General features: G+C 43.1%; 1 protein-coding gene across 1 annotated transcript in view; it reads right to left on the bottom strand.

The window, feature by feature from the left end:
* Positions 1–7,946, bottom strand: part of LOC309830539 (O-acyltransferase like protein-like) — a gene marked incomplete at both ends in the record, with an annotated part of 63,859 nt that extends 55,913 nt beyond the window's left edge. The window contains 2 exon segments of the mRNA XM_082667132.1: positions 7,795–7,801; positions 7,806–7,946. Of these exon segments, the coding sequence (XP_082523258.1) occupies positions 7,795–7,801; positions 7,806–7,946 (148 nt within the window).
* Positions 7,947–16,513: the final 8,567 nt, after the last annotated feature.

The raw sequence follows: 16,513 nt of genomic DNA, 5'->3' as shown, positions 1-16,513 counted from the left end.
TTCCTAGGGCTGTCTTAACAAATTTCCACCAACTGGGTGGCTTGAAACAACAGAAATTTTTTGTCCCACAGTTCTGGAGACTAGAAGTCTGAAATCAAGGGGTCAGCGGGGTTGGTTCCTTCTGGAGGAGAGTCTGCCCACTCCTCTCTCCGCGCTCCTGGTGGTTGCAGGCAGTCCTTGGCGTTCCTTGGCTTCTAGACACATCACTTCAATCTCTGCCTCAGTCATTACGCATCAATTCTCCCTGTGTGTCTCTGTGTCTGCGTGTGTAGTTCCCTCATAAGGACACCAGTCACTGGGTTAGGACTCTTCCAAATCCAGCATGACCTCATCTTAACTTGATTACATCTATAAAGAGCCTATTTCCAAATAGGATCACAAATCCATGGTACCAGGGGCTCGGGATTCAACATATCTTTTTGGAGGACACAGTTCAACCCGCAACGCTCTCAGAGTGGGGATTCTAATCCAAGCCAAGGATGCTACTAACTAGCTTGTGAGGTGTGGCTGGGGAAGCTACGAGCCTAGAGAGAAGCAGCAGGCATGTGCTTGGGGAAGGTATGACAAGTTTATGGAGAGACAGGACGCCAGGAGGGTGGAAATTGGAGAACACAGTAGGCCATGGAAAGACCTGAAGAAATAACTGATCGGATGCCTGATGGGACCAAAAGACACACAACATGACTTCAGAGCCCCTTTTCAATAGTTTTTCTATTGTGTGGTCTGGTCATCTGCTTTTTAAATTATATACATTTATACCAACTGCCAACATAGAAGGGCATACACCCTTCTTAGTTTCCAGGTGCTCTTCCTCCAGAGAAAAGATGGAACGAGACAAGATATTCAGACAAGAGACGTGAAATCATTATCCTAGAACACATATGATAAAGCCAAAGGCAGTCAGTTCCCAGATTAGAATAACTGAAAAGGATATATGGATATAGAGATATACTCCTACCTCCACATATATTTAATAAGGATCACATATTTACTAAATAAATTCACCATTTTATATTGGAGTCCAATATTGAAAACATAGCAAGGAAAACAAGTAGATGTTGGAAGTGGAGAACCAAAAGTGGAGATAGAACAAAAGGGTAGGAAAAACTGTAAGAAATGGGGTCACCGGGATGTGTGGCCACACTAGTCAAAGTGAGCTTCCTGCAAGTCTATGGGTTTCCTGTGGCTGCTGTAAAAAAAGGTAACTTTGATTGTTGTAACTCTGTGGCTTAAAACAACATATGTTATTTATCGTATAGTTCTAGAGGCTAGAATTCCAAAATGGGCTTTTACAGGGTGTATGGGCTGATCTGATACACCCACCTCCCCACATCCCGATATTCATATGTTGAAGCCCTAACCCCCAGCACCTCAGAATGTGACTACATTTGGAGATAGGGCCTTTAAAAGGAGGTGATTAGGTTAATATTTATTTATTTATTTGTTTATTTATTTATTTTGGCTGCACCGGGTCTTAGTTGCAGCATGCAGGATCTTTTTAGTTGTGACATGCAGTCTTCTTAGTTGTGGCATGTGGACTCCTTAGTTGTGGCATGTGGACTCTTAGCTGTGGCATGCATGTGGGATCGAGTTCCCCAACCAGGGATCGAACCCAGGCCCCCTGCATTGGGAGCTTGGAGTCTTACCCACTGGACCACCAGGGAAGTCCCGAAAAGGGGTTTTTAGGTTAAAATGAGGCTGTTAGAGTGGGCCCTGATCCAATCTGACTGGTGTCTGTATAAAAGGATATTTGGACACACAGAGAGACACCAGGGAGAAGGTGGTCACTGGCCATCTGCAAGCCAAGGAGAGAGGTCACAGAGGAAACCAACCCTACCAGCATCCTGATCTTGAACTTCCAGCCTCCAGAGCTGTGAGAAAATAAATTTCCCTTGTTTAAGCCCCTCAGTCTGTGGTACTTAGTTACAGCAGCCCTAGCAAATTAATACAGGGGGGTGGGTTTTTTGTCTACTTTTGGAATCTTGTCTGACGTATGTTTTCACCAGTAATTACCAGTAAAACTGACATCCGTATTTTCAGCTGACCATCACAATGATCAGAATCAGGTAAGAAGCTTCCTTAAAATTCAGATTCTTAAGTCCAGCTCCTAGGGACTTCCCTGGTGGCGCAGTGCTTAAGAATCTGCCTGCCAATGCAGGGGACATGGGTTCGAGCCCTGGTCGGGGAAGATCCCACATGCCACGGAGCAACTCAGCCCGCGTGCCACAACTACTGAGCCCGTGCACCACAACTACTGAAGCCCATGTGCCCTAGAGCCCTTGCACTGCAACTACTGAGCCCACATGCCGCAACTACTGAGCCCACATGCCACAACTACTGAAGCCCACATGCCTAGAGCCTGTGCTCTGCAACAAGAGAAGCCACCACAATGAGAAGCCCGTGTACCACAACGAAGAGTAGCCCCCATTCGCTGCAACTAGAGAAAGCCCGTGCACAGCAATGAAGACCCAATGCAGCCAAAAAAAAAAAAGTCCAGCTCCTATAGGTTTTGCTAGCAGTGGGGTGGAGCCGGGCAGTGAAGATAAATGTTTAATAATCTGCTCTCTCCCCAAATTGAGGGGAAAATATATATATACATATATACACACACACATACACCATAAATTATACTGATATAAAGAATGTATAGCATAGTGTATTACTTTGCTCAGGCTACCATTACAAAATACCACAGACTGGGTGGCTTAAACAACAGAAATATATTTCCTCACAGTCATGGAGGCTAAAAGTTCAAGATCAAGGTGTTGGCAGGGTTGGTTTCTGCTGAGGCCTCTCTCCTTGGCTTATAGACGGATACCTTCTCTGCACCTTCACTTGGCCTTCCCTCTGAGTGTGTCTGTGTCCTAATCTCTTCTTATAAAAGCACCTGTCATATTAGATTAGGGCCCATCCCAATGACCTCATTTCACATTACTTATCTCCTTAACGACCCTGTCTCCAAGTACAGTCACATTCTGAAGTACTGGGATTAAGTCCTCAACATATGAATTTGGGAGGAATGCAATTCAGCCCATAACACGCACAGATTACAAATAATAATTAAATCAATAATATTCCTTGTTATAAATTCCATATATAGCCAACTGATTCTCACAGAATGCGTTCACTAGTTTTTGCCAAACTCTCATATCTGTAGCCAACCTATGATTTTACCTATGACACCAGTGAGTGTCATCCCCACATAAATGTTGGGTGATATTTTTTGTCCACCTTAATGAGTAATACGGATGTGAAGCCAGAAAGATATATGTCAGAACTTCACTCATGTGTCCATGATGTGAGCAATGTTTTTGCTGAATAACAGTTTTTGGGTGCTATTTATAATGCAAAGGCTGTAGACATAACACGTTTAAGTTTTATTTTAATTTGTAACATTTTCTCCATCAACTTCTGAAGCCTAGATAGTCAACAAAACATCAAGCCCTGACCTACAGTGACTGCTGACTTGTGTGGTGAATACACTTCTACCACAGCAGACTTCAAGCTCCCAGCCTGATCCCTGAACTTGAGCTTAAAGGATGATGTGCGGTAGCACAGCAATACATTTCCACCACACAGACTCAGTTCAAGAGTACAGATGATGGTCAAGTGCATACAACAGTTAGGAAGTGGTGAATTTGGGGTATTCATTCCTTTTGCTCTTAACATAATTTACTCAACTGTTAATTTATGTGATTCAACCCTTAAAAGTCACTGTGTTGGACAACCAGATTGAACGTTTAACCCCGGCTGGAGCAGATTGGTGGGTGCAGGAATTAGAACATGTTTTAAGCTGCTGTAGATTTTCAGACTTTGGGAAACACAGCCTCTCCACTTCATAGGTGAGGAAACTTGTTCAGCAAAGTGACATGGCTTGGGTAGAGCCAACCGCACAGCTGACTATCGGCCTCAACAGGATGAGAGCCCAGGCATCAGGACTGCCAGCCCAACACGACGTCTGTGGGCAACACCTTGTCTCTAAAATGTGATTCGTTTACAAGAAATGTACAATGAGGAAAGGAACAGGTGGGAAGGTACAGGCGATCAGGTAGAGAGAGAAAGGGCAGGAGAGAGAAGAAGGATTCCCATCAGGAAGGACCATCCCTGAATCAGAAACAGATGAGTTTTAAGAAGGAAGTGAATACCACAGTGGTCAAGGAGAAAGAAAATTGAGAGAAAAAAATGGTTAATCAGGAGGGAGGATGCCAGAGATTTTTTTTGCATGTTTTCATAGTCTTTTATTAATCATTCATTTATATATATGTGATTGATGTGGTATACACCTAATACACACTCTGAGTTCCAGGCACCGTGCTAGGTTTTGAGTTTGCAAAGGAAAACAAGATAGACAATCTCTCTCTACAAAAGAGACATAGCACCTCTCTCTCTCTCTGTCTCTATAAATATATGTTTATGTATAAATATATATATTACATATACACACACACATATACACAGAGTTATCTCTATATGTTTTCCAAAAAAGGTATTATATTATACATATTGTTTTGTATCCTGATTGTTTTCCTTAATAATATACTAAGATTATCTTCCGTACCATTAAATATTTTTCAAAGGCATTATTTTTAGTTCATAATATTTTATTTTCTAGATGCTCAATAGTTTTCAATCTAATTTTTCTCTTCTTGATAATGTAAGTTGTATCTACTTGGTTACAGAGATCTTTTAGGCTGCAATTTTTATATGTAATAAGGGATTCAGTGTAGATTTCTGTGGATTATGGAGTGTAAAAACAAAACAAAAACAAAATCAGAAGCAGAGGCGCCAGGACTTCCCTGGTGGCGCAGTGGTTGAGAGTCCGCCTGCCGATGCAGGGGACACGAGTTCATGCCCCGGTCCCGGAGGATCCCACATGGCGCGGAGCGGCTGGGCCCGTGAGCCATGGCCGCTGAGCCTGCGCGTCCGGAGCCTGTGCTCCGCAACGGGAGAGACCACAACAGTGAGAGGCCCACGTACTGCAAAAAAATGAAATAAAAAGAAGCAGAGGGGCCAGAACACTGGCCTGAGGACTTCAGCAATGAAAGAAGGGATAAAATCAGACAGGGACCCAAGAGCGTGGCAAGATTAAAGCACACAAATACTGTTTGATGGATTCTGTTCCCGTTAAGATGGTGGGCGTGACAGTGAATGCAGAAGGATGGTGGGAAGGACGCACGGAAACTTCACTTTGGAGGTGTATTACTATACTCTTCCTTCTCATAAGCTCTATGCTGCTTAATCCGTCCTCCCACTGCCAGACCGAGTGTCTGTCTCAGGCTCTAATATCAGGCTCTCTCCCTGCTCCTGAGCTGCAACGATGCCAATTCCCTTGTGGAAAAACATGTCAGCCTGAATTTCAAGAACACTTTCTCTCCACTTTATTCCTCAGACCCCACCCATATTCAGAGGTTCTCCTATTGTCATCTCCGTGTTTTGGATTGGGGATGGAGTTTTGAAACAATATTATGCAACATTTCATATCTTAAAAAGGCATAAAGAGAAACAGTAAGATACACCTATGTTTCAATCACCCAGTTTAAAGAAAACACAACTCGACCCATCGTTTGAGATCCGGTGGGTCCCCAATTACATCTGCACCCTCGCCATGCCCACTGCAAGGCAACCTCTAACTGAATTTGGAGGTTATCATTCTCATGAATTTCTTTCCATTTGTACTACATACATACGTCTCCCAAAGAGGCGGGGCACCGCAATTTGCATCTTTTAAACTTTACATACTGTACATATTCTTCTACAACTTTTTCCTCTTGATGTTACTTAAGTACATTCCCTCCGTATCGATACATGTATCTCTGCTTCGTTCCTTTTTTTGCTGATGACTATTTCTTTGGTCTTGTTTCTCTGGTGGCTGCTTCTTTAGGCAGTGATTGAAAATGCAGGCTCGGGAATCAGATGATCTGGGTTGAAATCCTAGCTGCGCCACTTATTTCGGCAAGATACTTTACAACTTCGTGGTTCGTTTATAAAATAGAGGTGATGATAACACCCTCCCCATGGTGGTGGGGTGCATTAGGCCTAAGGGAGACAACTCTTGCATAGGGCTGGGGACAGTACCTGCCATGTAAAGTACTCTCTAAATATCGACTCATAGTTTTGCATCCACATGACTGCCAGGAAAACCATGCTGAGAGCAAAGGTCAGAACTACATTCTGCGCTCAAAAGTCTCAGGCAGGGGCTTCCCTGGTGGCGCAGTGGTTGAGAGTCTGCCTGCCGATGCAGGGGACATGGGTTCGTGCCCCGGTCCGGGAAGATCCCACATGCCGCGGAGCGGCTGGGCCCGTGAGCCATGGCGGCTGAGCCTGCGCGTCCGGAGCCTGTGCCGCAACGGGAGAGGTCACAACAGTGAGAGGCCCGCGTACCGAAAAAAAAAAAAAAAAAGTCTCAGGCAAAATGTCAAAGCAACGATGTCAAGTGTTTTTGGGGTGCGTCAGAAAGAAAATCAGTTAAAACACTAGATAGTAGTATTCATCTGTTAAATTAAGTTATTGTCATCTATCCACTTATGTACATCATTCAATTCTTTCTTGGACCATTCAACACAGGGAAATATTTTTAACTGAAAAAAAAAAAGAATTTCAACTTTCAGATGCCTACAGATGAAACATCGTTGGTACATGACTAGAGTAACTTATAAGACAAATAAAGCATCAAAAAGGCTGTGACTAATGATGACGGTAGGTACCACCACCGCATCACCAGAAATCATTGCACCCTTCTGGATTTTCTTGGCCAGCTTATTTGCCCTGGGTTTGTCAGAATGTTCCCTGTCAAACAACACCAAATGTTGTAGCAAAACGTAATCAATTCCAAAATACAACTTGAAGGTGGTTATTGAATCCACTGGATTCATATCTCCCACCGTTTCATTAACTATCAGGACATATAATTCAGTGTAGAACAGCACTTGCTTCAAACCACGTGCCATTTTGAATGACTCAATATGAGATCAAAACTTTTGTTTTCTCTTTATAATGTATATTATGGTACTAAAGGTTTTCCAATACAAAATAAACTAGTCATGCGTACAAAACAGAAATGGAAATTGCTATGATAGTGTTTCTGGCTTTGGAAAGAGCGAGTTTTTACATTTTTCCTTGTTAGTGGTTTACATCAGCATCAACAGTGAATCATTCTCCTAGAGAGGTTATCCCACTGAAAATGAATCTGATTGCCTGCCCCTTTCCTTCAGGAAGATAGCAATATATGTCCCTTTATTTGTGAAAATAATTTGGGGAAACTAACAAAAATAATTACAGCAGCCTGAGGTCCACCCCTACCACGCGCAAAGAGGCCTGGCTACCATTGAACTTCTTCCAGCTTGAGCCAATGCAGTCACCAGAACACTCCTCAGAATCTACTATCCAACATATAATGGGCAAGACCTGTTTCCTGAATAATGAAGCAATTCTTTACCAAAAGCAGACTAAATGTCTAGAAAAAGAAATAAACCAAGCCATCCCCTATATGACAGTGAAATGTCATCAACTTCAGAATAGTAGACACAGTAAATCATACAGTTTACAAGTAATCCTCGTCTTATTAAGAGATGGGTCCTCACGAGATTCCTTCTGGCTAGAATACCACCCCCGCTATTGCCTTCTGCAATAAAAATTCCTCCTCCCTCCTTGATTCCTGGAGAAATTTATAAATTGAGGATCATCTTCTCTTTCCTATTTGGTTCTGGGTTTTTTAATTCTCAGGACTTTTTCTAGCCCCCAGCCCAAACCTGTCTGCCCTGTGTCCACCTACCCAACGGGTTAGGAAAAAACTACTATTGAGCATATTCTTTGGGTTCCACTGAATTCAGATCAGAAAGGAATTCATCAGTGTCCTGCAGGCACTTGAGAGAAATGTTTCCTGCAGGAAAAACAAAAGGCAGTTGAAACTGAAAAGAGAGAAGACAAAATAGTAAGGTTAGGACCATCTTTGGTCAGGATCTTAACCTGTCAGGATACAACTCCCCTCTTAGACAAAGAGCCTCAAATGTATGAAACACTAGTCTATAATGTGTGGTGGGGAAATGTGACATTCTCACCCCTTAACATGCAGAGACAGGCTGCGACTCCTCCGCCACCTGCAAAGCGGCTGCAATGAACAAGCCATGGAAACGGATTCGTATACAACTTGTTATTGTTGAGCAAAATCGTGCTGTGGATGTGAGGGCCGCTGACCACCTGGCTTCCTTTAGTTATGCAGATTAACATTTCCAGCTAACATGGATAAAACTAGATTTTCTCTAGTTAGATGTCTTGTATATACCTCTGGGTTTAAAAAATAAATATACCGAGGATGTTAAGTGGCAATATTTGGTTTTTATCTGAGAATGAGTGTGAATCCAACCTATATAACATTCAGATAAATGATAAGCAAAGAAGGACTTCTACGTCATCACCTGGGCTTTGTATTCATCTGTTTATGTGTTTGCCGGACTTGGAAGCCACACGTGGGAGTGATGAACTCCCCCATGGAAAGAGACGGCTTTGCGGTAGGACAAATAAACACACCCGTCCTCTTGTGGGAGCTTAGGACACATGTCCTGGGAAGCAAATGGTGCTGACAAAAGACGGTGGCAACTGCGTTCATCTACTTTAAAAAAACATAAAATGTGTGGATCTGGATTTCTCATGGTGTAAATATTTTCTTCCCAGAAAGCCTGCCCTTAAATAATAACCTCGCTAATTACAATTCAAATGTGATGCAAATTTTGTTTACACTGATGGAAAACGTCCACTGTGACTCAGTTGTACTTCCTAGCTTCACAGCAGCCTCTAGCCTCCCAGACCCCTACCCTTTGTCTGAGTCCATTGGGGCTGCTATCACAAAATACCACAGACTGGGTGTCTTATAAACAACAGAAACTTAGGGCTCACAGTTCTGGAGACTGGGAAGTCAAGATGAAGTTGCTGCTCTGGTAAAGTTCCTCCTGCTGTCTTAGCCAGCACCTTCTGTGTCCTCATGCGACGGCAGGGAAGGGGGCAGGGCACAACCTTCAGCCGTGGAGTACAGGACATGAACTGGTTAGAACCATCCCATTCATGAGGGGTCCACCCTTAAGACCTAATCACTTCCCCAAGGCCCCACCTCCTATTATCATCTTTAGGGGTTAGGATTTCAACATCTGGATTTTAGGGGGACACAAATATTCAGACCAGAGCACACTTCCTTGTACACACTCCACTGTCTCTCACCTCTGTTCTTTTGTTCCTGCTGTGCCCTCTGTCCCAGTGCTCTTCACCCAGCTCACCTCCTCCTGAGCATTACTAGCCTACTTATTCTTCTAAGCCTTCTCGTCCAGGAAGCCCTCCTGGACTTCCCCTTGGGTCAGAATAGGTGTCTGTTCTCTGTACTCCCCACTCGCCTGGCATATTCTCTTTATCTCCTCACACTGAAGGCATCTGTTTTCTGTTTCCCTCTCTCCTACAGCCTAGATGCTCCATCTGGGCAGGCAGTGTGCCCTTTTTAACCTTTTGTGCTTTTCTGAGAGGCAATTCATATAATAGCTAAGACCCAAAGCTGACACTTCCTGTGTGACCCAGGGAAATCTCACTGCCTCAGTTACTGCATCTGGAAAATTAGGAAAACAAGTAGCCTCTACCTCTTGGAATTGCTGTGTGATTTAATTAACATATTTAAAGTACTGCCAGTATCTGGCTTACCATAAATACTCGAAACAATTAGCTGTTATTCTCCTTATATTCAAAATGCCTACTACACACATGGCAGATGATAATATATATACCAGACACCCAGATAGTGTATACACAAGGGGGCCTTGCAGGGTCTGACCTATAGCAGACCCGTAACAAACACTGGCGATTTATTATTACTCTTTGTTATTGCTATTGCCCTAAAGAAAAAGATTCAGGCACACAAGCTGAAACAGTTACAATGCTACTGGTGAATAGCTCCTTGAAAAAGACAGATCATTAGATCCACGTTACAAAGGGACGGTTTTGAAACAATAAAGAGCTTTCTCTTCAAAACTACCCAAAGATGAACTGGGCTCTTTCCAGGGGTATAGAGGTCTCCAACCTTGGAGGTATCCAAATTGTGGCTGAGCACTGGATGAGAGTGTTAAAGACAAGATTCAGCATCAAAGGGTCTGTATAAAAATTACCTTTAAGGTCTTCTCTGACCTTGAAACCCTCTGAGTCTACCTTCAAAATTATTTTCTGCCATGAATACATTGGTTGTTACTGTGCACCAGGGAGACTGTTCTTAAATTGAAGTAGAAGCTGAAATTTCAGTGCAAAAAATGAAGCATAACATCCAATCTGGAACTACACAGAGAAAGCAACAACTTGGATTAAAAAAGGGACCTAGGGCTTCCCTGGTGGCGCAGTGGTTGAGAGTCCGCCTGCCGATGCAGGGGATACGGGTTCGTGCCCCGGTCCGGGAAGATCCCACATGCCGCGGAGCGACTGGGCCCGTGAGCCATGGCCGCTGAGCCTGCGCGTCCGGAGCCTCTGCTCCGCAACGGGAGAGGCCACAGCAGTGAGAGGCCCGCGTACCGCAAAAAAAAATAAATAAAAATAAATAAATAAAAATAAAGGGACCTAATTTGGCCCCAGAAACCAGGGTTTAAGCTCTTCACTTTCCCCATTTGTAAATTCATAAAAACACATAATCAGCCTACCTCAGTTGTTTCCTAGTATTACGTTAGAGTGATAGACAAACATTAGTCAGTGTTTAAGGTCTCCATTCCGTATGTATCTCCTGTGCTTAACTCTCTTTCAAAGTTAAAAAAAGGTGAAGAAGGGGGAGGGGTGAAAGTACCGGAGGTTTAGGTACTTTGAATATTTAAGAATGCTTAAACAGAAAAATCCCTGAAACCTAGATTGATTTCCAAGTCAGTTGTTGATATTGTGTAGTTATTGAAAATATGAAATTGCTGTTAGAATTCAGTATGAAGTACTCCATCTTTTGTCAACTGGGGGCAAAATATAATGAGCGGAACACATATCCACATTTTAATCATTAGTAATAAAAACCACCTAAATGATTTTTTAAATTCCACCTAAATAAAAAGGAAAAAGAGAATCCTACTTTTCAAGATCCTTGTAATGTTTGTCCCAACCCTTAAGGAATAAAATTATGACTAATCAAGTTTCAAAGAGATTCAGCTGTTTTATGAAGACATTTTAAGCACCTGTTTTCCACAAGGCAATGAGCTGGGCATAAAAATAGGACATGAAAATAAGTAACGCCTTCCTTTCCTGAAAGCAAGCCTCTATCATTTCCCGAGGCAGTGGCAATCACTGGCTTATGCTGTTATTAATGCCACAGTCATTTTATTCAAGTAACTAGCTCCACAGAAAAGGAAAGAGCATTTGGCCTCTCATCATTTGGCAATGGACTTGAGAAAACAAGGATTTGTCTTTGCTGACAAGAGTAAGGGTCAACCTGATGGGAAAACTAATATCTGCTGCTCCCAGGTTGCAAAATTTTCAAAAAACGCCTCTTGCCATGAGAGGAGATGGTGAACGCGGATGAGAAAGCAGGCAAGAGTTCATGGAGCAGCTTGGAATGTTTCATCCAGAGGATGGCACAGGGTTAACAAATCAGCATACAGTGGCAGGAGGGATTAGCGCTGGGAAGAAAAATAAAACGCGGGTAAAGAAACGGAGAGTGTCGAAGCGGGTGTGTGCTGTTGGTGGGCGTGGGCACTTTGAGGGAGGTGACCCGGAGATCCCTCTGAGCAGGTGACTTCAGAGCCAAGCTGAAGGAAGGGGAAAGGCCCCCGTGGGAATAACCACAGGGGCAGGCAGTCCAGGCAGAGGGATCAGCAAGTACCATGTCCTGTGATGGGAGGAGGAGGGGTGCGGGAGGGAAGGATTGGGAGTTTGGGATTAGCAGATGCAAACTAGTAGACATAGGATGCATAAACAGCAAGGTGCTACTTGTCCCTATAGCACAGGGAACTATACTCAATATCAATATCCTGTGCTAAACCATGAAGGAAAATAATATGAAAAGAAGGTATATATGTATAACTGAATCACTTTGCTCTACAGCAGAAATTAACACAACACTGTAAATCAACTATACTTCAATAAAATATTAGAATAAAATAATTGATATCGTCATGTTGCTTGGATGGTGTCTTATTAAGAGGGAAGGAAAGGATTAAGCTTCTAAATGTCCCACCACAATGGCACCCCTGGGTCCAAGATGATCAGTGGTTCCCGGAAGGCAGACTGGTTCCCAACTAGCAGAGATTCCGAGGAATGTCTACATTCTTTTCTTCCAGATCTTGGTTCTTCCTTTGCCCTGACCGACCAACAAAAGCAATGCTCTGTGTAATTCTCCATCTGCAATCACCATGACCATCGCCCCCGTGCCACCTGAATGAGTACATTTAAACTGTCCCTACTTTGTTGTATCACCCGCTCAAGAGTCAAAGCAGGAGCATCATTTGGACCAAGTATTGGTCATCCCATGCCTAAGGTTAGGCTGCTGGGGGTCAGGCAGAGTGACCTTCTGGTTTCGGGAGTAGGAGGCAAGATCCGTCCCTCAGAGATTCATACAATGGTAGATTCCCAACCCCAGAAAGGGATCAGATACTGAACTGACAAAGTCAAGATAAATGTCCATCACCCCTACTTAGAGATGTGTCTTCTACCCTTTCCAAGACAGGGCCATTCCCTTTGACACATACGACTCTGCTTTTTTCTGACTCACATCAACCTCACACCATTCTCTCCAGTCAGTGGATCTCTGCCTTCCTTGTTTTTTTCAAAAAATAGATGATGTTTCTTCTCCAGAAATAACCGATCCAATTAAACTTGACTCGACCTGAAGGTCAGACAATTACTCTTAGGCTAAACCCACACCTTCTGGAACTGAGTTGGAGGTGTGATAGGGTGAACTCTAATTATAGACTGCCTCTAGATAAAAATATCACCTTGCAAAGGAGTGCGCTTAGAAACAGACTTGCCGTGGTAGTGTAATTTACACTTATAACTATAAGAAAAGCTCAAGGATAGCAGCTTATGATAAAAAGCAAAGCAAATTAAATAATCAGTTCCTTTAAATACTGTGAAACAGTATAAATAGTGTTGCTTTCTGAGTCAAAATTAACCTCATAAATTTAATTTGGAAACTAGCTAGGGAAGACTGACAGTAGCCAAGTCTCAAATTCGGCCTTACACCCAAAACATGTGGACCGAGACTGGGCTGTTCAGAATCAGTGCTTTGGGAGTAATGGTGACTACAAAATTACAACTGGCTAGTCCAGAGGCTTCTAGCAGCAGGAGAAGAGGCTCTTTGCAGAGAAATAAGTTTACATTGTCATATCCCAAAGGTTTACGATTAACTCTGTAGGGATGTGAGGTTCCTCACTGCAAAAAGAAAGTCAAACAAGAAGGTTCAAGGATCCATTTAAGCAAAGACTGCATTGTGCAAAAGCAGAAGCCAAGTTTTTAAGGAAACTAACTCCAGGTTCTTTATTTAAAAGATGTATGCTTAAAAGTAAGAGCTACAATCTGGGATCCTTACAGCATCTGATCTGCAGAGAGAGAGAGAGAGAGGGAGGAAGAGAGAGAAACTAAATGGCATAAGTATCATCCTGCATTTGGCACTCCCCTCTTTATTTTCAGACAATTCTCTGGGACAGATGAATGGTTCCTTTAAGTCATATTTTATTTATGAAGTTCTTTAAACACATTTCTTTTTTCCCCTTCCAAGTAGGCATCAAAAAAAAAAAAAAAGAATAACAGTGCTCACGGCATGATGATTATGAAATAATATATTAATCTCGGGCAAAGTTTTCAACAGGAAATTTCCGTTGGTCAAAGATCCTGGGACGGAACGCACTAGCCCACCGACCGTGAAGAGAGGCACCCATCAGAGCTTTGGGGTGGAACAGTTGTTCTTTGGAATACTTACTGGAGTAGGAGTCAGGAATTTGCGGAAAATGTGTTTGGGAGGAAGCAGTTGTCTATGCCAGGGATGCTAAGCCTGCACTGTCCTTGTCTTCATTTCATGTTTTACCACCTTGATGGTATTCTTCTTTATGCATTACTGTTACTCAATTATTGGTAACAAAAGCACCCAACCACACACATTCAAACAAAAACTAACCTTGAATGAATATCTAAAGTTCATCTGCCCCACGAACAGCTCTTAATTTTGACTTCCATATTTCTATTTAAGTAATCTAAACGTTGAAAAAAAATCTGTTCGTGAAATCACCTAGGTCTGAACTTTCAGGCTTCTCTTCTTTCTCTGTATCCCACAGCATGAAATTTTCCTTGATGCTCCTGAAATGCTACCTAACTGCAGCCTCTTTCCAAGATTACTTCCCCCACCCTGAGCCGAGTCCTCATGCCCACGTGGACCACTGTGTCGGCACCATAGCGACTTCGATTTCAACGTTATTCCTGTGATGGTCATTTATGCTGTGCCAATATTTTCAGTCTTCTGCTTTCCGGGCGCATGGTAGGATTGCACTTCTTGACCTCCTTGTGATTAGGTGGGACCATGTTACTGGTTTTGGTCAATGACATGTGAAAAGTGACATCTGTCACTTCTGTGCCAGAACAGTCAATTGCACCTTCTGTCTGCCCCAATAAGCAGCAATTTTGTTGAAAGTGGGGTAAGGGGATAAAGAGATTTGGAGCAATGTCTCCAGTCTGAGCAAGAAATAAGTCTCAGGGGACTTCCCTGGCGATCCAGTGGTTAAGACTCTGCACTTCCACTGCAGGGGGCACAGGTTCAAGCCCTGGTCAGGGAACTAAGATACTACAAGCAGTGGGGTACAGCCAGAAAAAAAAAGAAAGAAAAATAAGTCTTGTTATAAGCCGTTAAGATTCAGGGTTACAACCATAGCATAACCTAACTTATGCTGATTGATACACTCCCACCATCCACCTCTTTTTTGTTTAATAAATTTATTTATTTACTTTGGCTGTGTTGGGTCTTCATTGCTGTGCGCAGGCTTTCTCTAGTTGCGGTGAGCGGGGGCTACTCTTCATAGCACAGCCTGCGTTCGGGCTTCAGCACTTGTGGCTCGTGGGCTCTAGAGCACAGGCTCAGTAGTTGTGGCGCACGGGCTTAGTTGCTTCACGGCATGTGGGATCTTCCCGGACCAGGGCTCAAACCCGTGTCCCCTGCATTGGCAGGCAGATTCTTAACAACTGTGCCACCAGGGAAATCCCTTCCACCCTCCATCTTAAGCACTGTCACCAATTAATCTGGTAGTCACTCCCCTGTCCAAATAACTCATCTCTATCAGAGTACAAACCCCCGAAGATTGTCATTCAAGGTTTTTTACACCTTGGACCCAGCCTACTCTGTCAGCCTTGCCTCCCCTTCCCCACCAACAGAGGAAATGGGATTCCTAAAAGTTCATGGAATGTGCCCCAGTTTTCTACCTTTGGTCTATGTCCTGTTTCTCAAATGCCCACATTGACAACCACACCCAGTATCTTTAGCTAATGAAAAATGGGTAGAATTCACAAGTCCCAACGTGGATTTTTTGCTCAGCATTCACCATGTTAACCCAAGTATTCATGTCTTTTCATTAACAGCTAAGAATTTTCCACACTGGCTCTCTCCAGTTCCTTCTATTCCCCCTCTGGAGCTCCTATGAAACGTGTTAGAGCTGCTTATTTCGTCCTGGACTCCTATGCTCTTCCATATATTTCATCTCCTTATCTCTTTGCTGCATTCTAGGGAATTTCTTCACAATCCATCTTCCAGTTCATCAATTCTCTCTTCAGTTGAACCATCCAGGTTTCCTCCCAGGGCTACAGCATCGGGTGCTGTTTTTCTACTCTGGATTTTAGTTTCTTCTTCATTTTGGACCTCTGGGCCTATTTAAAACCTTTCCTGGATGCTCATCTAGGCATTTAATAGATGCCAATTTCATATTACCCAGCACACCTGGGTATTTATGAGTAGACAGCCTCCCAAGTTATCTTATAAAAGTCATAGTGCCACAAACAAAAATTTCTAGTATTGTGTTTTGCATACTTTTTATTTGTTGAATAACGGAGTATTTGTGAATATGTACATAAACACATAGAGCGAGCACTAGATTTAGAGCAAGAATATCTGGGTTCTAATACGCAAAGCCACTTACCAGCTCTGAGGGCTTAGGCCAAGAACTTAATGAGTTCAGCTTCCTCGACTGTAAAACTAGGCTATTAGACCCGTGCAGCCCACCACACAGGTTTATTGCAAGGTTCAAATGCAGAAACATATGAAAAGTGCTATGAATACAACTTAAGAGCAATACAAGTATAAATATAACAAGTAACAGCAATTGAATTTCAAGTTGAGGCGTACTTAATCACACCCTCGGGTTATACCGAGGTACTGATGGAGTCGATATGTTAGCTGATTGCTAACAAGAATGAATATGCCGCTCTCCTGAGCAGGGAGAATTCTGCGATACCCCGTAGCCCAGCCCTGCAATGAATCACTCCCTAAACTGCATGAAGATGTCAGCGACCCACCATCAATAACTCTCTCACGGAAGCACAAGGG

Source organism: Grampus griseus (genome assembly GCF_964374135.1).
Source record: "Grampus griseus genome assembly, chromosome: 12".
In the NCBI taxonomy this organism is placed as follows: Eukaryota; Metazoa; Chordata; class Mammalia; order Artiodactyla; family Delphinidae; genus Grampus; species Grampus griseus.
Note: the sequence above shows the minus strand (reverse complement) of the source record. Positions and strands in the feature narration are given on the sequence as shown.